Source organism: Nomascus leucogenys, chromosome 25, assembly GCF_006542625.1.
Source record: "Nomascus leucogenys isolate Asia chromosome 25, Asia_NLE_v1, whole genome shotgun sequence".
NCBI classification, from domain to species: Eukaryota; Metazoa; Chordata; class Mammalia; order Primates; family Hylobatidae; genus Nomascus; species Nomascus leucogenys.
This window is the reverse complement of record NC_044405.1, coordinates 26,865,206-26,889,282: the sequence shown is the minus strand read 5'-3', so window position 1 is coordinate 26,889,282 and position 24,077 is coordinate 26,865,206. Positions and strand designations below refer to the sequence as shown.

The 24,077-nt window shown below is 51.5% G+C and overlaps 2 protein-coding genes across 3 annotated transcripts in view; both read left to right on the top strand.

The window, feature by feature from the left end:
• PRDM15 (PR/SET domain 15) overlaps positions 1-23,660 on the top strand; it is a 76,264-nt gene extending 52,604 nt beyond the window's left edge. For both annotated transcript variants that reach the window (XM_030806302.1, XM_030806303.1), the window contains 11 exons: positions 302-433; positions 1,730-1,864; positions 2,523-2,686; positions 3,597-3,676; positions 4,071-4,190; positions 7,981-8,112; positions 11,316-11,399; positions 11,824-11,999; positions 17,283-17,363; positions 18,974-19,183; positions 20,175-23,660. In XM_030806302.1, the coding sequence (XP_030662162.1) occupies positions 302-433; positions 1,730-1,864; positions 2,523-2,686; positions 3,597-3,676; positions 4,071-4,190; positions 7,981-8,112; positions 11,316-11,399; positions 11,824-11,999; positions 17,283-17,363; positions 18,974-19,183; positions 20,175-20,654 (1,794 nt within the window). In that variant the 3' untranslated portion in view covers positions 20,655-23,660. The remainder of the gene's footprint in view (positions 1-301; positions 434-1,729; positions 1,865-2,522; positions 2,687-3,596; positions 3,677-4,070; positions 4,191-7,980; positions 8,113-11,315; positions 11,400-11,823; positions 12,000-17,282; positions 17,364-18,973; positions 19,184-20,174) is intronic.
• On the top strand, positions 21,511-23,660 carry LOC100599906. The gene is given in 5 exon segments (XM_030806304.1): positions 21,511-21,527; positions 21,529-21,693; positions 23,134-23,260; positions 23,263-23,302; positions 23,389-23,660. Coding segments are annotated over 5 exon segments (537 nt in total). The 3' UTR covers positions 23,577-23,660.
• Positions 23,661-24,077: the final 417 nt, after the last annotated feature.

Below are 24,077 nucleotides of genomic sequence, written 5' to 3'. Positions count from 1 at the left end.
AATATTTAAATGAGCTAAAAAAAAAATGGAGCTGAACTAACGTTTATAATAAAGACTAGGAAATGGTCAATTTTCTATTGTAACGTAAGCACCTGTTTACACAATTCAGCAAGTAACCCTTATTCTGGCATCAGTGGTTATTTGTGTCTCTCGCACACTGAGGAACTGTTGAGATGCAAGGCCTGGAGCACGGTGCTGTGTTTCTGTCCTGGGTTGTGGTTTCCCCAGAGGAGCCTGATGGAGAGGCTCCTTCCCATCACGAGACTCCGCAGCCCCTCACCATGCGGCTCCTCTGCCACAGGTGTTCTCCTGCCGGAGCAATATGAACAAGCACCTGCTCACCCACGGCGACAAGAAGTACACCTGTGAGATCTGCGGGCGCAAGTTCTTCCGCGTGGATGTGCTCAGGGACCACATCCACGTCCACTTCAAGGTGTCGATCGCGTGCTGCCCTCACCCAGGCATGCTCATGGCAGGCCCCCAGGCCAGCGTCTGTCATAGTCAGCCATAGCAGAGTTCTGCAGGCGGGGCAGCTTCTGGGCAGACATGTGCTGCTCACGGTTCTGGAAGCTGGACCTCAAAGCCCCCATACATTCGGTGTCTGGCGAGGCTCACTTCCTGGTTCGTAGATGGCACCTTCTCACTGTGTCCTCACATGGTAGAAGGGTAGGGATCTCTTCTATAAGGGCCCAAATCCCATTCTTTTTTTTTTTTTTTTTTTTTTTTTTTTTTTTTTTTGAGATGGAGTCTCATTCTATCGCCCAGGCTGGAGTACAATGGCAAGACCTTACTGCATCCTGCACCTCCTGGGTTCAAGTGATTCTCCCGCCTCAGCCTCCCAAGTAGCTGGGACTACAAGCATCTGCCATAATGCCCAGTTAATTTTTGTATTTTTGGTAGAGACAGGGTTTCACCATGTTGGCCAGGCTGGTCTTGAACTCCTGACCAGAAGTGATCCGCCTGCCTCAGCCTCCCAAAGTGCTGCGATTACGGGCGTGAGCCACCATGCCCCACCCCAAATCCCAATCTTGAGGGCTCTAGCCTCATGACCTAATGGCCTCCCAGAGGCCCTGCTTCCTGATACCATTTCCTGGTGGGTTAGGATTCAACATGGGAATTTGGGAGGGTTCAAGTATTCAGACCACAGCAGCGTCCTCAAATAGTTGACAACTGGTCACATTTCATCTCTCCAAAATGAATTCTGTGACTGCATTGGCCTCACCTCCTGTGGCCCAACTGCCAGGCTTGAAGTACAGCTGTCCGGCTGTGGCTGCTTCCCAGCCCGGTCCTGGCATTTGTGTCCCTCCCCACCTTTGAGGAAAGAGAGGAATGGAGCGGAAGCCCTGGGAGCAGGGAGGACTTGGGGTGTGATAAAGGGTGGGAGAAGCGCTGATTGAGAACTGAAGAAGTAACAGGTGGTATGGGACACCCACTCGGGGGACTTCCCAGCAGTGCCTGGCCGTGGGCACAGATTGGGATCTTGCTGGGCACGTGTGAGAGGAAGCCACGGGCAGCATGGAGAGCGAGGGCAGCTTTGGCGTTTAGGTGGGACCCCTGGGGACAAGCTGGGATGGGCTGGGGCACAAGTGTAGCTCGTTAGGGCGTCACGGGCATCAGAGAGGCATTTTCTTCTGCATCTGGGGAAATGATTGATCGTCCCTGTGGTACAGATAACTGAGTGAAGTGTCTGCTGCGCTGTTAGAAACCGGAAGTGGTGACTGTCTTCCAGGACATCGCGTTGATGGATGACCACCAGAGGGAAGAGTTTATTGGCAAGATCGGGATCTCCTCGGAAGAAAACGACGACAATTCTGACGAGAGCGCAGACTCGGAGCCTCACAAGTACAGCTGCAAGCGGTGCCAGGTATGGCGGGTCTGCCCCGTGGTGCCTGGGTGGTCTGGAAAGGCAGGTGGTCGTTTCAAGGCTGCAGGCCCCACACAGCAGGCACCTTCGTGCATCTCGGAAGCAGCCCTCCCTCCCCAAAGGCTCGGGCCGGTGGTCCTACTGCAGACTGGGTGCCTGTCCATCACCTGTGCCTGGGAAGGCCAGCCCGTGTCACCTCGGTGTTCAGGGATGGTCTATGTGGGTCTCACAGGCACCCTCCAGGAAATTGCCTTGTGACACGGTTCAGGAACACACATGAAGTGTGGGGATCAGCCTCCTAGAACGTGGCTGTGCTGGCTGCAGGCTAGGGCGCCTCTCCCCTCTCCCTCTCCCCTCCCCCTCCTCCTCCCTGCTCAGGCCTGAAGCCCTCACAAGTCTCCCCTGTGCATGGAAGGGGCTCACCAAAAAGGAGGGTGGTTTGTTTCCGAGGAGACTCATGCTCTTGAGTTTTGGGCATGAGGCCTTATGGCTTCGGAAAAGTTCCCCATCAAGCCTCTGAGAGTCCTTTCCCCCCTGGCATGAGTCATGGGCTCTCAGGGCGTGTCGGGTGCCCTGGTTTGTGGACACGACTTCATTAGCTAAGAGGACCAGGGACCTCATGCGGGTGTCAGCAGTGCCTTGTGCGCCTGGCCCGCAGCTCACCTTCGGCCGGGGGAAGGAGTACCTGAAGCACATCATGGAGGTGCACAAGGAGAAGGGCTACGGCTGCAGCATCTGCAACCGGCGCTTCGCGCTGAAGGCCACCTACCACGCCCACATGGTCATCCACCGTGAAAACCTGCCGGACCCCAACGTGCAGAAGTGAGGCCTGGTCGGGGGCTCCCGGGTTGTGTCAGGAGGGAGGGGACATGCTTCCTCGCAAAGAGACACGTGCTTTAAGGAGCCATTTGTAGCTTCGAACAAGTGATGTCCTCTGGGTCCCAGGGCCAGGGCTAGGGGGTGCAGCAGGGCTGGGGGGCAGCAGGGCTGGGGGTCAGCAGGGCTGGGGGGCAGCAGGGCTGGGGTTTATCCTGTGCTCCCGCATAGTCTCCTGGAACCAGCTGGCCATGTTACAGGAAAGTAGCGGGGTTCCTGCCCTGCCTACAGAATGACCCAAAATGCTTTTTCCTGCAACAATTAGGTTTCATTCATGCCAGGCCACATCTGACATACAGCCCATAACCCACGCGGTCTGCTGAGTGAGTGACTAAACACTCCTGTCCAGGGGCGCTAACGAAGAACCACAGCCGGCACAGCCTAAACAACAGACACTTACCATCTTCAGTCCTGGAGGCGGGAGCTCAGGGGTCACAGTGGCGGCAGGGCCACCTCCTCTGACACTTCTCTCCTTGGCCCGTAAATGCCGTCTTCTCCCTGTGTCCTCATAGGGCTGTTCCACTATGCGTGTCTGTGCCCAATCTCACCTTCTTATAAGGACACTGGTCAGATTGGTCAGGGACCACCCTGATGGCCTCGTTTCCGTGTCATCACCTCTGCAAAGACCCCATCTCCAAACATAGTTACATTCTGAAGTGCCAGGGTTAAGACTTCGATGTAGGAATTTGGAGGGTTACGATTCAGCCCGTGGCAGAGGCTCAAATATTTGCTGCTTTTATCATCCCTGTGGCACCTTGTTGCCTCACCTTTGCAGAAGAAGGTGCTGGGGAAAGTGCCCTCGCTGCCATGGAGCCCCGAGGCTGTGCAGCCATCCTGAGCTTGTCTCTGGTTTCAGGTACATCCACCCCTGCGAGATCTGCGGGCGCATCTTCAACAGCATAGGGAACCTGGAACGCCACAAGCTCATCCACACAGGTGCGTGTCTGTCAGGATGCGGGGTCCCGGCCCTCGCTGGAGGGGGCTGGCAGGGAGGGATGCCAGGGGGTCTCTGCGTATTCTACACACAGAGCCGTCGGACCTTGCCTCCCCCGTGCCTTCCTCTGTTTCTCCAGCTTTTCCCGTCCTTATCAGCCCTGCCACTCACAGCCCAGCGCCCCTAGCCCCCTCACCCCTCCAGGTCCTCAGGGATCTACTGGAGTCACAGGATCCCCGGGAGGGCTCTGTAGAGGCCGCTGAAGAGGTGACCGCACCCCTGTTCCTGCACTTCCAGTTGCTGGGGAGGCTGGCCCCCTCTCCTTGGTGCATGCTTTTTGCGGCCACCGCAGGTCGGAGATGCTCGGCTCTGAGTTGCAGATGCCTGTGTTCTCAGGTGTGAAGAGCCATGCCTGCGAGCAGTGTGGGAAGTCCTTTGCCAGGAAGGACATGCTGAAGGAGCACATGCGTGTGCACGACAACGTCCGCGAGTACCTGTGTGCCGAGTGTGGGAAAGGTGGGTGCGGGTGTTGGGGACACAGGCCAAGTGTGGGAAAGGTGGTTGCAGGTGCCGGGGCCATGGGCCAGGCTCAGCCAGGCCACCCGGCTGCAGGGTGCTGGAAGGGGACATGAGCAAGAACTGGGAGTGTGGGGAAGGTGGGTGCGGGGGCCGGGGCCACAGGCCGCGTGTGAGAAAGGTGGGTGCGGGCACCGGGGCCACGGGCGAGGCTCAGCCAGGCCGCTCAGCTGCTGCAGGGCGCTGGGAGGGGACGTGAGCAAGAACTGGGAGTGTGGGAAAGGTGGGTGTGGGCGCCGGGGGCCACGGGCCAGGCTCAGCCGGGCTGCCCAGCTGCAGGGCTCTGGAAGGGGACGTGACCGAGAACTAGCACATCGACCATAGTGCGAGAGGCATTGCCAGAGGGTGGCCCTGGAAGCCCATAGACTTCAGTCACTTACTTAAAAGGAAAGAAGGACTCGAGGCAGGATTTAAATCTGGAATCTGCAAGAAAATTCAAGTAGTCCAGAAAGCAGAAAGATGTGATAAATTTAAAGGCACAATCAAATCGTTTTAAAAGTAGGAAAATAACGCAGGATCTAATTGTTGAAAGTATAGAATGATTCCCAAAGCCTCCATGGTGTCCGACAGTAGATGCAAAACCCTCAGCGTATTCACTACGCAGACTAGAATCAGCTGTGTGGTGAGAAACTCACCACGGCCGAGGAATCTTCATTGTAACGACAGAACATTACTAACAAACGTAGTAATAAAATGTCTCAACTTAGTAAGCAAAATAAAAAGATAATTCCAGTACACATCATAATTTTAACACATTCCTGTTTTTTTTTTTTTTTTTTTAAAAACAACTTCCTAAAAGTTTTGGAGCGGCAGGTCTGTCTTGGGCTGTTTCAGGCGACCCTGCTCATGCTGTCACGGTGACAGTGTGATGGAAACACAGGAGCTCCATGGACTGCACTCGCCGGGTGACCCCTATGAGCACCCGTAGAATAACACTGCGTGTCAAAGCCTAAAACAACTGCCTGCAGAAAAGGCCAGAAGGGGGGTCTTTCCTTTCCCCACTTCCTGGCCCTCTTTTCCTCACCTCAGAGGCCAGCACAGGCTCTTGCCCCTCCTCCAGGGTGACTGCGCAAGGACGGCACATGGGTGGTTATTAAAAAAGCAGCGCATGCACCTCGCCAAGACACATTTTTCAAACAATACAAACAGGCTGGAAGGTGGCGTAGTTACTGTCCCCTCAAACCCCAGCCAGTCCTCGCAGAGCCACTGCGGTGGTTTCTCTGAACGGAATGTCAGTAGCAGTGTCTGCCTGCTTTAGCGGGACAGGTGGTTTCTCTGAACAGAATGTCGGTAGCAGTGTCTGCCTGCCTTAGCGGGACAGGCTGGCTTGCTCTTTGTCCATGTCTGCCTTAAGCTCCCAGCCCCTTTCACCACCTGCTCCTGCCCTTTCCTCCCCCAGGCCCCCAGGAAGTAAAATGTTTAAGACAGTGTGGTGGGCCTAGCTGGTGGGGTCCTGAGTAGCGTATAGAGACAGGAGGGCCGGGATGGGGGCTTATTCAGGGCCGGGCCTCTTAGGCAGGCAGAGAGGAGCCACACCTGGGTCCCCTGCAGGTCCCCAAATGCCACCAGATACCCTGGGAGGCGAGGGGTGTGGGATAAAGCCACATTTTATAATGTAGACATTTTAGTGTTTGAAATGAATTATTTAGTTGCATGGTTTTTTAAAATGAATTCTGAATAGTTGAAATAAAATGCTGGCATTAATACCTTAGTTGCCAGATTTATTTCACAGAATACCAAATTTCAGCAGTCATCTTGCTGTCATGTAACAGTTGCGAGTACATACCAGCACATGCCTGTGCTCATTTATTTTTTTGATACTTTGCTATTTTTTTTTTTACTTGAAAATACATCTTGGAGATCTTTTTATATCAGAACATGTAAATATTGCCTGATTTTGTTTTTCAAACCCTTGGTACGATTCCGTCATGTGGATTCATATAACCAGATCCTTTATTTTATAAAGTTCCTGGTTGTTTTGTTATAGTCATTTATTATTACAGTGTTGCAAGAAACACTGTTGCATATTATTACTTTACATTTTTTTCCAGAAATTCTAGCCCTCACCAGGGGCTTAGTCAGTGTCAGGGACCAAGTGGGAGGCTGTTAGTAGTCGTGAGAGCCTGTCACCAGCAGGTGGGGGCAGGGGCCCTGCCAGTAGGTTTTCTGTGTGTGTGGAGGAAAATGTCTTGTTCAGAATCACATCATGGGCCTTGAACCACTCAGGAATGAGCTGCAAGAACTTAGTGTGGCCGGTGAGAATATGACACCAGGTGTTGAAAGCTATAAGAAAGGCATGCCCTGTTCGGAATTGGAAATTATAAGTATTTAAAAAACATCAGTTTTCCCCGCGGTAATTTGTAAATGGAGTGAATCACAGTCCCAGTAGAGCAAGCTTTAAAATTTCCTCCGTGGGGCAGTTGTGTTTATTCTGAAACTGTTGGCAGATTTTCTTTGTTAAATGGAAGAAAAGCATTACTGTCACCAACGCTGGCTGTGGTGCGGAGGTCAGAATGTGGAGGTGCCACCTCTTCTGTGTTTGCTGGTTTCTCTATGACTGTATTCGTTTTTAAATTTGGAATATGTTCATTTTAGAAGCAGGAAGAGGGAAGTGCTGGGGTCTGGGCATGTCAGCAATGACCGGCACTCTTTTTTTTTTTTAATCAAAAAGATTGAAAGTAACTTTTTCAGGTGAAATCACTCTTTGGTCATTGGTAATAGGCCTGCAGGTGCCGTCCCCACCCAAGGCCAGGAGCCCTGCAGCTGTGTGTGCTGGCGGCGGGCTTCATCGCGGGGCGTTTGCTCCCCCTGCTGGCCCAGCCGCGCAGTTTTCTCGTAGCCAGGGAGGTCTTCTGGCCCGGCCTTTAGAATTCTGGCAGGAGCTGGTGGACGGTCACCCCTGCATATGGTGAGGGTGGAATCAGAGGGGAACCATTGACCAGCTTACGACAGAGCTGTGTTCAGGCTCAGTAGTTCTTCACCAAATGTGGAGGGTACACGGTGGCCTGGGAGTGCAGGCTGCCCACCGCCCTGGGCAGGCACAGTGAAGGCTCCTCTTTGGGGGTGGGGAGGCTGCCTCTGGGCTGGGTCTCCCTGTGCCCTGGTGCGTGTCAGCCTCCCGGTCAGGTGTACCAAGCCGCACGTGCCTGTGCCCCCTGCGGAGGGCCTTGTACAGTGCTGTCCCTGACAGGGCACCACACCCTCTGACTCAGCCCCTGTGCCAGGGCCATCCTCTCCCCACTGGCTGTGAGTGAGGCTTTGGAGCATTTCAGCTTCTTAAGATTGGCTTCTTAAATTAAAGGTAGATTGAAAGCCACTCTTGAAACCGTCTCGTGTCCGAATCCCAATCGCCACTCATATTGCCAAGGTCGAAGGGAACCCTTAGTCATGCTTATATTAATCTGTCTCTCACCGAATTTTCCCGCCGGGTTGCCATGGGCACGCAGGGAAGTTCACCCACCGCCCCGGCGTTGCTCGCGTGGTCAGGGCTCAGCCAGGCCCTGGCAGGAGTGAGTGCACCTGATGTTGCAGTCAGTCCCTCCCGGCCTCTGGACACAGTCACTTCCCAGGTCTCACCGCTGGTGGACTGACCGGGATCCTTAGGGGCCGGCCCACACCCTCACCAGTACCGCACAGGCCTCTGCCTGTGCCTGCCCCAGGGTCTCGGGCACGGGCCCCCGGATGGGCTGCGTGGGGGTGTGGCTGCCTCTGACTCGCTGTGTCCTCGAAGGCATGAAGACCAAGCACGCGCTGCGCCACCACATGAAACTGCACAAGGGCATCAAGGAGTATGAGTGCAAGGAGTGCCACCGTAGGTTCGCGCAGAAGGTCAACATGCTCAAGCACTGCAAGCGGCACACGGGTGAGTCCGAGGTCCGGGCCACGCCAGCCATGGCGCTCACTGCGTAGGGAAGCCAGGTGGGCCGTGGGAGAAGAGAGAACCGCCTCGAGACCATTCCTCTTTGTGACTCCCAGTGAGTGCCGGATTCCCCAAGAGAGCTTCCTGGAGCCGTGGTGAGCAGCTGTGTATCTCAAAAGGCCCCCCCTCCCACAGGGGCCTTGTCACCGCCGTGCATGCTGCACAGCTCACCTCGGGCATTGGGAGACTGGTCAGTCTTTAAATGTTCCTCCCATTCAGCTGTTTCCCCCTCAGGAACATGCACAAGAAATAGCGACCAGACAAGGGCCAGGGATGTGCATGCAAGGTTGCTTGTCATCTTTTGTGTTAGGGAAGGCGCTGGAAGGTCAGACGTGGCCGCGGTAGAGCAATGGCTAAGCCATGGTGCATCCAGAAAAGAGCAAGGTGTCCGCTTGGATGATGTGTGTTCTACACTGATGTGCACAGAAAGGAGTCGGTGACGCGACAGATCAAAGAGCAGCGTGCGCAATCACTAACACAAGGCCATTCTTATAAAACACTAGAGCACCCTGCACAGTGCTAATACAAGGCCATTCTCATAAAACACTTCTGTATGGGCGAGTGTGTGTGTGCTTGTGAAGAGAAAATTGAGACATCAGAATTGAGAGAAGGTTGTCCCTGAGTGGTGGAGTTGTGTCTCAGTGTGAAGTTCCCTGGCGTGAGCCTGTTCAGTGCTCCCCGGGGGCCCCTCAACTGCGTGTTGGGTCCTGCCATCATCCGGCCCACCTCACCTGCCCACCTTCCTCCCCTGCTCCCCAGAGCGGCGCAGGTTGCCACACGGGTCTGCTTTGGGTTGGCCGGGCACGCTGGCCTCCTCTGCCCCTGGACTTCAGAAGTGTACTGTCCATCTCTTTCCTGGGGAGTCTCTATCCAGTATATGCTGTACATTTTTTGGGATACTCTTGCTCCCCAAGACTGGGCCGCATGCCCTCATCTGGGTTCTCAGAACACCCCACACTCTGCCTGCCGCCACCAACTCACTGGGCTGTGGTGGCCTCTGTCCCATGCTCCACAGTGAGCCCTCAGGACTGAGTTAAGTGTGCCTTTAAAAATTACTTGTCTTGTTCCCATTTTGAGGGGAAACCTTTGTTTAAGCACATTCATAGGGTCCACCTCCCCATCAGTTTTTGGGGTGAAACAGACCATGGACTCCATTCTTGCTTGCCCTGTTTAGGCAAGCGGGGCCATTGCCCCTGACCCCCCAGAGCCCCTCAGACGTGAGCTGATGTGAGCACTTGCACCAGGAGGAAGCTGGTCCACCTTTGGCCTCCTGCCTGTCTCCCTCTGTGTGGACCACATACGTAATTAAGTGCCACACGTTTCCCTTCGCTCTGGGGAGCACAGTTCCTGTGCCACCTGGTGGGGTGCTGACAGCCGTCAGAGCAAGGTGTCTAGGCTGGTGAAACAAACACACTCCCAGTTCTCCTCTGGCGATCATCCCCCACAGTGGCCGTTCCCTAGGGCAGTGGCTGTTCCCCAGGGCAGTGGCTGTTCCCAGGGCGATGGCCGTTCCTCAGGGCAGTGGCCCACAGCTTCTCTTGTTTCTCCAAGCATTTTGGGGTGTCTTTTTGGGGTCCTTTAGCTTCTGAGGAATGACCTCTAAACTTTCCTCACGTGGCCGTCTGTTGGGGATGCTCGCTCTTGGATGTCCTGAATCATCTGAGAGGCTTTGTCTAAAGACCAGGCTTGGGTTTTCTTTCCCACACTCTCTCAAACAGAGTCACTAAGGGCCGGCCTTTTCATCTTCACCCTCTCAAGTTCCACAGACTGTCCTGGGAGATTCAGCCTCCTCATCCATAAAATAACAGATTTTAACAGGATTATCTGTACGCCTCTCCCCTGGGCTCTAATTAAACCTGTTTCCACCACAAGGCCACCTGCCGTGCACCTCCTGACCCTGGGAATGTCACGATGATGGCTATGCTGGTTCTTTTTCCCTAGTAATCAGGGAACTGGTTATTTTGTCCATTCACTTTGTGGAAATTTGTTGAGCCACACACTCACTTATAATTTGTGTTTTTCTGTCTATGAGTTTGATGTCAATCAAAAGTGTCCTTAAAACAAGCAACAAAACAGTGATACTTCCTAGTCTTGTCCCTGGACCTGGGGAGGGACCCTCCCTACTCTGGGAGGCTCTGGGGGGTTAAGGCCCCTCCCTGGGAAGGGGGGGGTGTCTTAGAATCCCTGGGCGCGATTGGCCGTGCGGGAGGAGTTGCCACCTCTGGTGTTGGTTTATTAAAGCATCCGCTTCTGGCTCCTGTGAGGCCAATCCATGAGCCGGGACTGACTGAGTACTTCTCAAATATTTTAAAAAGTCAAGTAAGCTCTAATTTGCCTTTTTGTTGTTGTTAGAGCTGGGGTCTCTGTGTTGCTCATGCTGGAGTGCAGTGATGTGATCACAGCTCACTACAGCCTTGAAGTCCTGGGCTCAAGTGATCCTCCCACCTCAGCTTCTCGAGTAGCTGGGATTACAGGCACACACCATCATGCCCAGCTCATTATTTTATTTTATTTTTGTAGAGACAGGGTCTTGCCACGTTGTCCAGGCTGGTCTTGAACTCTTGGACTCGAGCAATCTTCCTTCGGCCTCCCAAAGTGCTGGGATCGCAGGCATGAGCCACCGTGCCTGGCATCAGCTCTCATTTGAATTAGTCAGGTTTTGAAGAATCACACTCATTTTGTCCAAGCACGGCAGTTCTGTTGTCTCTTACGCTTGGCTCGTCTGTGTCCTCCTTGCCATTGGTCCTGATTTCAGTTACTGTTTCCTCTCTCATTGTAATATCACATGTGCTGCCCAAGAGCTTCCTGGACTAAGGGAGGTATGGATACATTAATGCTTTAAAGAAATTCCCATCGTTTTTCTGCTTGTCCACGTGTGGGTTCCACTTTCTGTCTGTGTTTTCAGACAGCCTTTCCCACATCTCATGTTTTTTTGATATGAAATGTCACCATGGAAGCATAAACTTTCCGAGCCACACTTAGCTGGCTGAGGCTGGGGATGAGCGTTCATTGTCTGCCATCTTCTTGCAATTCACCTTCTCCTGAAGGCTCTGCAGTGCCTGGAACGTGTCAGGGAGAAGACATGCCCTGATGTGGACTTACAACACTCATTAAACATAGGAAGTCATGTGCGCCTTTCTCGGCAGGGATTAAAGATTTCATGTGTGAATTGTGTGGGAAGACATTCAGCGAGAGGAACACGATGGAGACCCACAAGCTCATCCACACAGGTGAGCGGCGCAGCCTGCAGGAGCCTTCGGGGCCACATGCAGCAGGCTGTGGGGGCTGTCTGAGCGCCTGTGGGGGTGGAAACGACTATTCTATTATCTAGACGGTTCCAGCACATTTAGTGGTGTCTTGGCTTCATGGTAGCCCCTTGGCCTCTAAAGGCCAACCCGCCACAGCTTTCAAGTATCCCTTCTTGAATTTTCTCATATTGGTTCAGTGATGCAGCTGCTGCTGGCAGTGCTCCCCAAGGGACAGAGGCTCTGTGCTCATGTGTGCTCGGGGACCAGCACCAGCCCTCTCAGGACGGGCAGGGCGTGACAGGCTTCTTGCCTTGTCCAGCAGGCCAGGGTCATTGGGATGGCTGCACTAGTGACCTGCGTGTCTCTTCCTTTCCATGCGCATGTGTGTCTACGTGCGTGTGAAAAGTGGGCAAGCAGTGGACGTGCTCCGTGTGCGACAAGAAGTACGTGACCGAGTACATGCTGCAGAAGCACGTTCAGCTCACACACGACAAGGTGGAGGCGCAGAGCTGCCAGCTGTGCGGGACGAAGGTGTCCACCAGGGCCTCCATGAGCCGACACATGCGGCGCAAGCACCCCGAGGTAAGCTGGTGGCTATGCCCCCTCCGTGCCCCGCCAGCGGGCTGTGCACCGGACACCCCCATGCTGGCACATGGCCCACCTCCCTCTGCAGACCCCAAGTACTGGAGGCAGGGCCTGAGTCTTAGGTGCCTCCGTGACTGGCACTGCCTGCCACACAGGAGGCGCTGAGTGAGTGGCTGGGAGAGGTTAGGAGAGCCTCAGGCAGACCTTTGCTAAGGTTATAAATTATGTCCTCCTTGAAATTACGGCAAAATGGAGGCACAGCCCTGCCACTCCCCCCATTCTTCCCTCTCATGGAACGAATGTGCAAAATGGGGGCTCCACGTGGTGCTGGGGCCGAGTAGAGTATGACCCTGAGGATGGGGAGGGGGAGACCGTACAGACGCAGGCAGAGCCCAACTGCTTGGAAGCCTGGATGCTCCGTAATTGAATATGCTTTAAGAAGGAGCAGCCTGAAAGACAAAACCAGAGGAAAACTTGGTTGTCAGGTCACGGAAAGGGGTAGACTCTCTAAGTGTAAAAGCAGCAAAAGGAGTTGTGAACCCAGGTTTGACTCCATAAGCACTCAGAACAAATACAGGCCAAAGGAAAAATGAAAAATCTGGGCCAGGCACGGTGGCTCATGCTTGTAATCCCAGCACTTTGGGAGGCAGAGGCGAGTGGATCACAGGGTTAAGAGTTTGAGACCAGCCTGGCCAACATGGTGAAACCCCGTCTCTACTAAAAATATAAAAATTAGCTGGGCATGGTGGCGGGCGCCTGTAGTCCCAGCTACTCGGGAGGCTGAGGCAGGAGAATCGCTTGAACCCAGGATGCGGAGGTTGCAGTGAGCCGAGGTTGCGCCACTGCACTCTGGCCTGGGCGACAGAGCGAGACTCTATCTCAAAAAAAAAAAAAAAAAAAAAAGAAAAGAAAAATCTGCATAGGCTGTGACTGTGTTAGACAGATAGAGCCTGTTAACATTAGTGATAACAAGCACTCACTGAAAAACACGTGGCGCGCACTCGGTGTACACGGAGAGGGAGCTCATGCAGGAAGAACAGCCGTGGTGAAAAACACACGGAAAGGCGTTCAGCTCACCACGCATCCCAGAAACGCAAACGGTAGCAGCGGCATCCTTTGCCTGTTGAGGGGGCAGGGGGTTTTAGATTCAGAGTGACCACACTGGCCGACTGGCATGAGCCGCCGCTCTCACCATTGCATGTTTTTCTCGAAGGCAGCATCACAGTATTTCTTGAGTGTTTAATAAATGATTATTCCAACCCCTCGACATCCTGCAATAGGAACACGATTCAGTTAGTGATAGTTTAGCAGTGTGTTTGCCTGCACACACATGCTTACATGGATCTGAAACTGTGAAATGCTCATTACGTACGTGAAAGAGCAGTATATGTTGTGCACATATATAATGTGTGTATATACAATACACGTCACACAGATTGTGTGTATATGTAATACTCACTTATATAAATGAGGTAGGTAAAGAAGGGAGCAAAACATCCCACAGTGATTTTTCTCGTGTTCTTGAAGTTACGGGTAATTTCTTGTCTTCACATTTTTCTCCATTTTCCAATGTCCTGTAATGAAAGTGACTTCCTTTTGGAATTGGGAAAGCACCGTCTGCCTCAGGTGTCAGTCTGGTGGCTCCCTAGTTTGGGGGTGACCCGGAACATCGCTGTGTTGCTGTTCCTCTGTAGCCAGATCAGGCTCCCAGGAAGATGCAGGGACTCAACCTGCTCTCCGGTCCGGGAAGCCAGGGGACCGTGGCTGTGTACTCTGCCCTGTGCCCTGCTCAGCGGGGAGCTTGGATCCCCCTAACTGAGCTCCATTGCTTCCCTTTTCATGTAGTGGCCAGCTGGTGTTTTTACCTAGAAAATGGAGTTGGGGAAGTAGGAACCCGAAGCACCAGGACCACCTTGGCACCCCAGGGGCAGGGCAGACCCTGCAGCCCACCCAGCAGCCCGTGAGCAAGGCTGGCGTTGGAGCGGTTCCTCTCCATGGCCTGTGGGTTTCTAGACATCAGCGTATTGATAAAGACTGTGCACATCACTTTTGCACACCGGAGTTTTGATGTGCATAGCTGGGTGGAGAGGCCTTACTGATAAAGACATCTCCCACAAACACTGTCAGGCAGAGTCCTCTCACCAGGATTAAACCACTTCCTAAGGTGGCCCGACTGCAAGTTCACCTTCTGCGCTCTGCTCCTTCAACTGGGCTGTGTGTTGCCCATCCCCACTCCCCTCAAGCCCAACCCAGACAGAACCAAGTGACTCAAAAGAAAGCCTTCCAGACCCAGGGAAGGTGGTGCGGGGGGATTTTGTCCGTCTTTGTTCTCGAACCAATTTGTTTCTCCAGCCTTTTATCCTGTGCTCTCTTTGTGTCATTCCTTTTGATCATCTCACAGTTGTTTCCCTCTACATTAACTCAAACAGATGCCTACCAGTGATGTGATGGGCCAGCCAGCCAGGGTCCATCCCTGCCCTCCTGGACTTTACGGTCTGGGTAGGAGACAGAAAGAAAAATAAGAAGTAGACAGGCAAAGTGATTACAAACTAGAATAGAGGATACGGAAGAGACAACCCTAGACAGCAGTGTGAGGGGAAGGAAGGGGACTTGGGTCGGCTTTGTGTACCTGTGTGTGTACCGCAGCGAGGCCTGGCTGTCTGAGAGTGGGATAATAGTACCCCTGAGCCTGTCCCCATTGGCGATGCCACAGATTCAGGAGGAAGAAGGTGTTCGTTGGAGTCAGACTAACTTAACTAGTTAAGTTAAACTAGTTATAGTTTAACTTGGACTAGTTAAACAGGCATAAACTACTTACAGAGATTCGGAATCTTTTAGGATTGATACTATTTTGTGACTCCAAGCTATGGTTTTTCTCTTTACTTTGAATGAATGTTACATTAAAAACAAAACACAGAAAGCAATTTTCACTTTTTTCTTATCTCCTAAGAAGAGTGAAGCTAATGTTTCTATGGTGGTTCTTTGGTGGCGTCAGCTTTCAGACTGTGTGACTAGGATACTGATGATATCGATGTGATGGTGGTGGAGGTAGTGGTGGAGATGGCGGTAAAGGTGATGGTGGTGATGGGGGACCTGGTGTTGGTGATGGTGGAGGCGGTGATGGTGGTGGTAGAGATGATGGGGGAGGTGGTGGTGGTGATGGTGGTGTTGGTGGTGGTGGTGGAGGAGATGGTGGTGTTGGTGATGGTGATGGTGGTGGTGGTGGTGGTGATGGTGATGGTGGTAATAGTGGTGATGATGGTGGTAATGGTGGTGATGGTGATGGTGGTGATGGTGGTGGAGATGGTGGTGTTGGTGGTGGTGGTGATGGTGATGGTGGTGATGGTGGTGTTGGTGATGGTGATGGTGGTGATGGTGGTGGAGATGGTGGTGTTGGTGGTGGTGGTGGTGATGGTGGTGGTGGTGGTGGTGATGGTGGTGGTGGTGGTGGTAGCGGTGATGGTGGTGTTGGTGGTGGAGATGGTGGTGTTGGTGGTGGTGATGGTGGTGGAGATGGTGATGGTGGTGGTGATGGTGGTGTTGGTGGTGGAGATGGTGATGGTGGTGTTGGTGGTGGTGATGGTGGTGGAGATGGTGATGGTGGTGGTGTTGGTGGTGGAGATGGTGGTGGTGATGGTGATGGTGGTGTTGGTGGTGGAGATGGTGGTGGTGATGGTGATGGTGGTGTTGGTGGTGGTGGTGATTGTGGTGGTGATGGTGGTGGTGGTGGAGATGGTGGTGTTGGTGATGGTGGTGGTGGTGATGGTGGTGGTGGTGGTGGTGGTGATGGTGGTGTTGGTGATGGTGGTGGTGGTGGTGTTGGTGGTGGTGATGGTGGTGGTGGTGGTGGTGGTGGTGGTGATGGTGGTGATGGTGGTGTTGGTGGTGGAGATGGTGGTGGTGGTGGTGATGGTGGTGATGGTGATAGTGGTAATAGGGATGGTAGTGGTGGTGATGCCACATGGTAGTGGTACTGATGATGATGGTGGTGGTAGTGGTGATGGTGGTGACCGTGTTGGTGGTGATGAGCGTAATGATAGTGATGGAGGTGGTGGTGATGGTGTTGGTAATGGTGATGATGGTGATGGAGGTGGTTGTGTTGTTGGTGGTGGCGTTGGTGTTGATGGTGATGATACTGATGATAGAGGTGGTAATGATGATGGTGGTGGTGACGCTTATGATGGTGATGGTGGTGATGGTAGAGAGTGCGTCCACAGCAGTCTGGTTGCTTTTGCTCAGGGTCCTTGGCGAGTGTCACAGTATAGATCTGTGCTCAGTGTCAATGAGAGTTACACTGGAGTCTTCAAAGCCATTGCAGGATTTATGTTAACTTAAAACACTTACAGGCTAGCCTTTGTTTGTCATCTTTTCCAGGAAGGGGCCCAGACCTAGTCATGGAATGTAAATTTAATGATGCACTTCTCTGCTTTTTTAAATGAGTTACATCCACAAAACATAGTCTGCTTTTTCATTTTAACTTCCTTTAGTTGATCAGAAATTTAAAGATGTTGGCAAAGCTGTTTGGGTGAAGCACCCTTACAGGCAGACTCTTGCTATTTTTGTTTTTTAGCCCCTCCCCTTTATCATGTTCGGCTGTCTCTGTACTCATTTTCCATGTCTTTCTTATGATCTAATTAGGTCATCACAGGAACAAACGCAACTGCTGTAAGCAGGGTGTGGGCGGTGAAGGTCACTCACTTTTGGGCAGGACACACTGAGCTGGTGGGAGGGACCCTGTGAACACATGGGGCGTGCTGAGGACCCCGTTCAGTGTGGCCATTGGAGGGAAGGTAGGGGCAGGGCGTCACTTCATCACAAAACCAACAAATGAAAGCACTTGTGTATGGATTCAACTAAAAAGTACGACGTGTAAGGCACAAATGTCTCATTTTTGGTGATTGTTCATAGAACAAGTTTGCTCTACCATATCTTACCTTGCTGTGGTCTCCCTTGGAAATAACAGAAGCGCCACTGAAACCTCACCCCTTTGGTGAGGGGCCAAAAAGGGAGGACACAGTTTCCCCCCGGGGGAGCGGACGTGAGATGATACAGGGGCAAGAGCATTGCGGGATCGTGAAATAAGGGGTGAGGATAAGCCCTGGGCTTCTGGACACAGAGTTTCAAAGTCAGAGCTGAACAGAGGAGACTGGGAAGTGCGGGGGATGCCTGGGAGGGAAGGGCAGGAGTGGTGGAGGTGGTCCCGAGGCGTGTGTGGCTTCTGGGTTCCCACCTGCATCAGCAGCACCCTGACCCCCAGCTCACACCCTGTGCTCCTCATAGGTGCTTGCAGTGAGGATCGATGACCTGGACCACCTCCCGGAGACCACCACCATCGACGCCTCCTCCATCGGCATCGTCCAGGTGAGCAGCATGGGGCCCCAGGGGCTCAGAAACTTTGGGGTCAGTGGACACCTGCAGAAGGGACCAGAGGGGCTTGGACAGGCTGGGAGGGAGCAGCTCTGGGCAAGCCCGTGGCCAGGTTACCCCGTTTTCTTGGCTTCTCTTCCCCTCAGAACCTCTTAGATCATCTCCTCGTTTCTGTAGTTTCTACGACCTCAGTTTGTTGAATACTGGTGTATCTCACTTTGGAAAACAGATGTTTTCCAGAAAAAAGTAGAAATTAGAACAATTGGCTGGGCGCCAGTGGCTCACGCCTGTAATCCCAGCAATTTGGGAGGCCAAAGCAAGTGGATCACCTGAGGTCAGGAGTTCAAGACCAGCCTGGCCAACATGGCAAAACCCTGTCTCTACTAAAAATACAAAAATTAGCCAAATGTGGTAGCGCACGCCTGTAATCCCAGCTACTCAGGAGGCTGAGGCAGGAGAATTGCGTGAACCCAGGGGCGGAGGTTGTAATGAGCTGAGATTGTGCCACTGCACTCCAGTCTAGGCAACAGAGCGAGACTCTGTCTCAAAAAAAAAAAAAAAAAAGAACAATCATTAAATTGTTCTAAGCAAAATAAGTTTAAACATACCAATTAGATCAACTTAGTTTTTAAAGAAATTTTTAGTTAATACTAAATTTTTAGTTAGCAAAAATTTTTTTTATTTTAAAGAGAATGTGTCATGCTCTCAGTGATCTAAGATCACACGTGTGCCTCTTGTTCTGAAACAGCGCTTTAGAGCGCAGTCTTCATGAAGGGCACTGGGTCCGGCTGAGTGACGTACGGCAGCTCCAGCCCCAGCCCCAGAACCCACAGGCCATTTCTACCCTTGGCAAGTCACAGGCATGGGGGGAAGGGTTGTCCCACCATGACCACGATGTAGGCCCACACTGGGTCTGTCTGCCACTGGGTTAGGGTCAGGTCGTGTGGAATGGCACAGGAAGCCCGAGAGGAGTGTCAGGTGACCACCCACCAGCCACCACTGCCCCGCGGCCTCTGTGAGCCTGAGTGAGCCTGGTGTGGAGCCGGCCCAGTTCAGAAGATGTGGTCACAGCCCAGCAGTGCCCTGGACACTTGCAGGGAAGGGTGCAGGGAGGGGACCCACTGGGATCATCACTGCAGCTGGGCCCTCGTTTCCTGTCCCCTGCAGGTTTTGTGGTCAAATCTATTTTAATTCAAAATTGTTTTTTATAGTGGATTTGTTTCAGCCTTGGGGAAGAGACAGCCCTGATTTGAAAGCATTTTCAGCCTTGCTGTAGGAGCTCACCCGGGCAGAAACATTTCCCTTTACCCAGTGGCTTAAAAAGTTAGTTTCTAAGAAGTGTTTACATTTTAGCATAAAATACAACTTTTAAAAATATGACTTGTATGTATTTTTTTTTTTTAAATCTGCAACTAAAGGAACTTGCCCCGATCCTTAGAAATACAAGACCCAGCTGTGGTCACTCTGTTTCTTGTGGCAGCTCATTGGCCCACAAGCGTCCCCACTGATTCGAGAGTGTGTCCAGGGCAGTGCTGGGGCTGCCCTGGCCGCTGCATGACGTGACCGACTAACCTGGTTCTTGGCTGAAACTGATTTTCCTGCAGCCTGAGCTGACTCTGGAGCAGGAGGATTTGGCCGAAGGGAAGCACGGGAAAGCTGCCAAGCGAAGTCACAAGAGAAAGCAGAAGCCAGAAGAGGAGGCAGGCGCTCCGGTGCCCGAGGACGCCACCTTCAGCGAATACTCAGAGAAAGAGACGGAGTTCACAGGCAGCGTAGGCGACGAGACCAATTCCGCAGTACAGAGCATTCAGCAGGTCAGTTTGCTGCTTTATGTTCTGATTAGGTGCCGGTCACTTTCCCTAAGCATGAGAGCCTTATGTGTGTGTGACTCCATCTCTTTTTACTGCACACAGTGTACATGTGGACTTCATGTGGTTGAAGGCAGCAGACATATTCTGTTTTTCACTTAAGCATGTTTCATGTGAGCATTTCTGAGTTCTGACCTATAAATCATGCTTGTCATTGTTAGTAGCAACATACATTCTAGCATGTTGAAGAGAGATATCCCTGCCCGGGTGGGAATTAGGTAGGCTGTTTGCAGTTTGGGGAGGTCACAGGTGGCCTACCCAAGTGCCTTTATGATGAAAGCTCACCCCTGTGCATTTGCTGACTAGCCGGAGAGCAAGGATCCCTCAGTCTGCAAGGTGAAGACAATCCCACAATCCCACTTTCTCGAGTGGAACCTTCTGTCTTGCTCAGCCTTCGTCACTTTTGCTTTTGAAGCCTCTCAGTGTTTGATCAGTCTGTGTCTAATACTGCACTTCTCGCTCTTGTTTTGGGGGATGGTAATCTTGATTGCAAAAGTTCCTCATTTATTTGGCCTTTCGTCCCTTTCCATGAAAGAGAATGCTTTCTCTTATTAGCGATTGGTACTGCAAATATCTTTATTGCTCTTTGTAGCTTTGTGGTGGGATTTTCATTTACCAACAGCAGGGCACTTCAGAGGAATGAATAGAAAAGGAAGCATCTGTTTTCCGTCTTTTTCGTGCTTACTTTTTTCAATTTTTTTCTAGCCAGTGAAATTAATTTGTTTCTTAGTTCCTTCTCATTGCCTTCATGATTGTGTCTGTTTCTTGTTTTTGTTTCTTGCTGGAATTTTTCCAGAACAAAATTAACTCGGTTTTCTCTTTCACCAAAGAATGTCGTGCTTCTTTGGTGTGGTAACACAGAGCGCATCCTGGGGAGGTCCTTGCGTTCCCCATTTTGCAAAAATGAACTGATTTTTGTTGTGTGTGAATCTTCCAGGTAGTGGTGACCCTGGGTGACCCAAATGTGACCACACCATCAAGCTCAGTCGGCTTGACCAATATCACCGTGACCCCCATCACCACTGCAGCTGCAACTCAGTTTACTAATCTCCAGCCGGTGGCCGTGGGGCACCTTACCACCCCTGAACGCCAGTTACAGCTGGACAACTCAATCCTGACCGTGACCTTTGATACCGTCAGTGGCTCTGCCATGCTGCACAACCGTCAAAATGACGTCCAGATCCACCCCCAGCCGGAAGCCTCGAACCCACAGTCTGTGGCCCACTTCATCAATCTGACGACCCTGGTCAACTCCATCACGCCCCTGGGGAGCCAGCTTAGTGACCAGCACCCGCTCACATGGCGGGCAGTGCCCCAGACTGACGTCTTGCCACCCCCGCAGCCGCAGGCACCCCCACAGCAGGCGGCCCAGCCCCAGGTGCAGGCAGAGCAGCAGCAGCAGATGTACAGCTACTGAGCTGCGTTCCGGGAGACTCGGGGCAAGAACTGCAGAGGGATGTTTGGGATTTGTTTAGATTTGTTTGCTGGATACCAAACAAAAAGTCATACATTGCAATGTAAGGTTGACTTAGCTTTGCAGAGTATCTCCAGATCCCCCGCCAGCAACCATTACGGTCTGTCAGCTTAACTCTAGAAGTGACCTCTGGCAGGCAAGAGTTTTAAACTGGATGGGGTTCCACACTATGCCTTACTAAGGCAGTAAGTCCTGGGCTGGGGCCACATCTGCCTCCCCTTACAGAACCAGTGTTCGCCCGACACAGGGTTCGGGAAAGTGAAGCTGAGAGAGAAGCAGGATCGTAAGAGGCAGGAGATAAGTGATTAGGAGCACAAATGGTTCATTTTCTTTTTTCTTTTGAGCTCATTTCCTATGAGAACACAGACAGTATTCACAGGTGGCAGCAGGCAGCAGGGAACATTTTCTCCTCACTTCTGGATTTTTTTGCCAGCGAGCAGGTAGAAGTTAAAGTAACGTTTATTCTCTTTGAACTAGGAGCTGAGTTGGTTCTTATACAACTATGGGCTGAAACCATATGTGAGGCATGCAGAGCCGCACATGATCCTGCAGCCTTCGAGGTCATCAAGGTCATCATGTGCAAGGGGTCACGTGAGGTCACTGACCCCAGCTCAAAAGGCATCTTAGTAATATCCGTGAGTCGATTTCCAATAGAGTTTTTTTCCTAACTTTATTTCAAACATACATTATATGTTCAAGACTGTTATGGCCAATATTGTGTTTTAGTTTTATGCTAACATGATAAAGTCATGTGCACTGTAGGACCATCGGTCCCTGTCCACCCTTCACAGCTGCCCAGATGCAGAGGGTCGTGCGGCTGTGTGAGGAGCGAGCCTCCCTGCTGCCCCCAGGAGCTCCTCCGGGTCGTCTCCGGATTCTCTGCAATCCAAATGTGTCCATTCTGGCTGAAGCCAGAATCCCCTGAGTGGAAGAAACGGGGGAAAATTCTTATTTTCCTTCTGTTTAAACTTCAGTTCCAAAGGTTGGTGTATTTCATGACCAGTTTTCTATAAAAATATTGAATGAGTTTGGATCTTTACAGTGGCAAAGTGTAGGTATTTCTGAAACACAGAGAAAATGCTATTTCCTGCCAGGTGGTAATGAAAGCAGAGAGGTTAGTTCACTAATAGAAGCATTAATTGCCCCTAAAACTGAATGTGCGGTGAACAGCCAGGTCTGCGTGTGTGGGGACACATGCTGTCATGTCTGTGTACCAGTTTCGGGGGCAGGGGCCAGGGTTGGGGAGGCACCCAGCCCTCCTGCTGCCCACCACAAGAAACACTGAGAGGTGTGGGGAGAAGTTTGCTCTTAACTTTCCTGGTACTCTGTTTGTGGCTACAGTGAGAGGACAAACCTGCCTTAAGGTGTCCTGCTTTGCCAGTTATCCCAGATCCTGCACTCACTGGGAGTCCATCTTGAGGAAACACCGGCGTGGCTGAGTGATTGGTAAGGAGCAGTCCTGATGTCGCCAGCAGAACAAAGGATGGTTGTGTTTTTCAAAACGCAACTTTCTCAGCACTTCCCTCCACTCCAAACAGCAGACTTTTGAGGATAGGGCTGGAATTTGTTTTGTGCAATATATGCCTTCGTGAACTAAGGAAAGTTCATCCCCAGGCAGCATGCAGGAGGGTCTGCGGGGCTCACCTCCTCACCTCACCCACCATCACTCGCGCCTAGCTCTCACCTCTCAGTTGAATGAATAGTGGGAGATCATTTGACTTTTAATTTATGAGAATTATTTTATTTATGTATATAATTAACTGTTTTATACATAGTAGTCTCATCAAATGAACTCGAGCTTGGGGTGATATTGTCTCCATTCTCCAGATACAAGTGCTGCAGGCATCCGTGGAATCAGCAGGAGACCAGAGCTCCTAAGATAAATTTTTAAAAATCAGTATCGATTTCTTTTTGCCTTTGCAGAATCTAAAGGGCAAATGACCTCGCAGAGACTCCCAGTGGGCCTTGGGCTCATGACAAAACACTCGCTAGCGTTGATCTTTTATTCCTCTTCCCTATAAAATAAAGGCCTTGGAAATCACAGTTTTATTTTTTTAAAGAAGTTGTTTTAGTGCCTAGAGTAAGACCGCATCAAATGTTGTTAAAGAACCTAATTTAGATTGTGTGGTATATGCCACTGTTTCTCTCAATACACAGACACCTCTTACTTCTTGTTATAAGTGAGAACTCTAAAGAAAAATCAAACTCCCAAGTTTTCTGTAAACATACGTGGTCTTAATAGGGTCACTGTCTGAGGCAAAGTGGGTTGTCTTAAAGCAATTGCTACAAATTTGCATAAAAGAAACTAGATAGCAAAAATACAACAACCACGTACCACCCAGCCAGAAGAGTCCTCACCTGTACGCGGTTCTGCATATTGATCATCAAGACGGGAAGTATTTCGTTTTTTAACTGATCCAAGGTGCACAGATGTATTCATAAAGGAAGACATTAGATCCAGCCATTGTGGCCACCAGGCTCTGTGGACCCATCTCAGTGGAGAATTTGTTTTGGACCCATGGCTCCGTGCAGCTGTGGACCCGAGGACTGGAGTGCTGTCCACTGGTGTGAGTCTTGTGGGGGGGCCGCAGGTACAGCCGCTCCCCGTGAATCCTGGTCTCTGGGTTGAGAAGGGGCTGGGGCCTCTGGAGTGCTCTAGCGTGTGACAATGTCTCAGGAAAACGTTCTGTGCCAAGTGCCGCCTCGCTGTGTCCGGCCTGAGGCTGCACTGGAGGGTCCGGCGTGAAAGGCAGACCTCCTGTACCTCTATCGTTCCCATTTGTGTCATCCAAAGGCAGAAGGCTCATGGCTTCCCCACTAGAGGCGGCGTCTTGGGCTTTCCCATTGGATTTTGAAAGGCATTAAGACTGATTGGAGATGTTGGGTGTATTTCGTGTCACATCAGTTTGTATGATGATGAATAAAAGGTGCTGTGACCCGTGTTTTCAATTGCTGGCCTTCTGCTCCCACTGCCTGTTAGGGAAGGTGGTGCAGTTCGTATACTTTGAGAACACTCACGATTCCTGCTGTTAGCCACATCTTGATTCCTCTCAGGTTCAGAACTCATAAAATGTTTGGATTATTTGAAATGTTCCCTGAGATATTGAGGTATCAGAAGCTTTCACAGGGATTGCCAAAAAAAAAAAAAAAAAAAAAGCAACCAAGAAGGTGCATGTAGCATTTTTTGTAAAGCTTAGATTGAGAGAGAACAGGCACCAAAAAGATCGATAGCTAGAGAGAGGTGAATACTTCAGCAGGCGTTTCTTTGGGCAGATCATCTGGAATGACCCCTTATCTTATTGATCTTTTGATCAAATATTAAATGATGTATTCTAATTGGCTACTTTTTTTTTTTTTTTTTTTTTT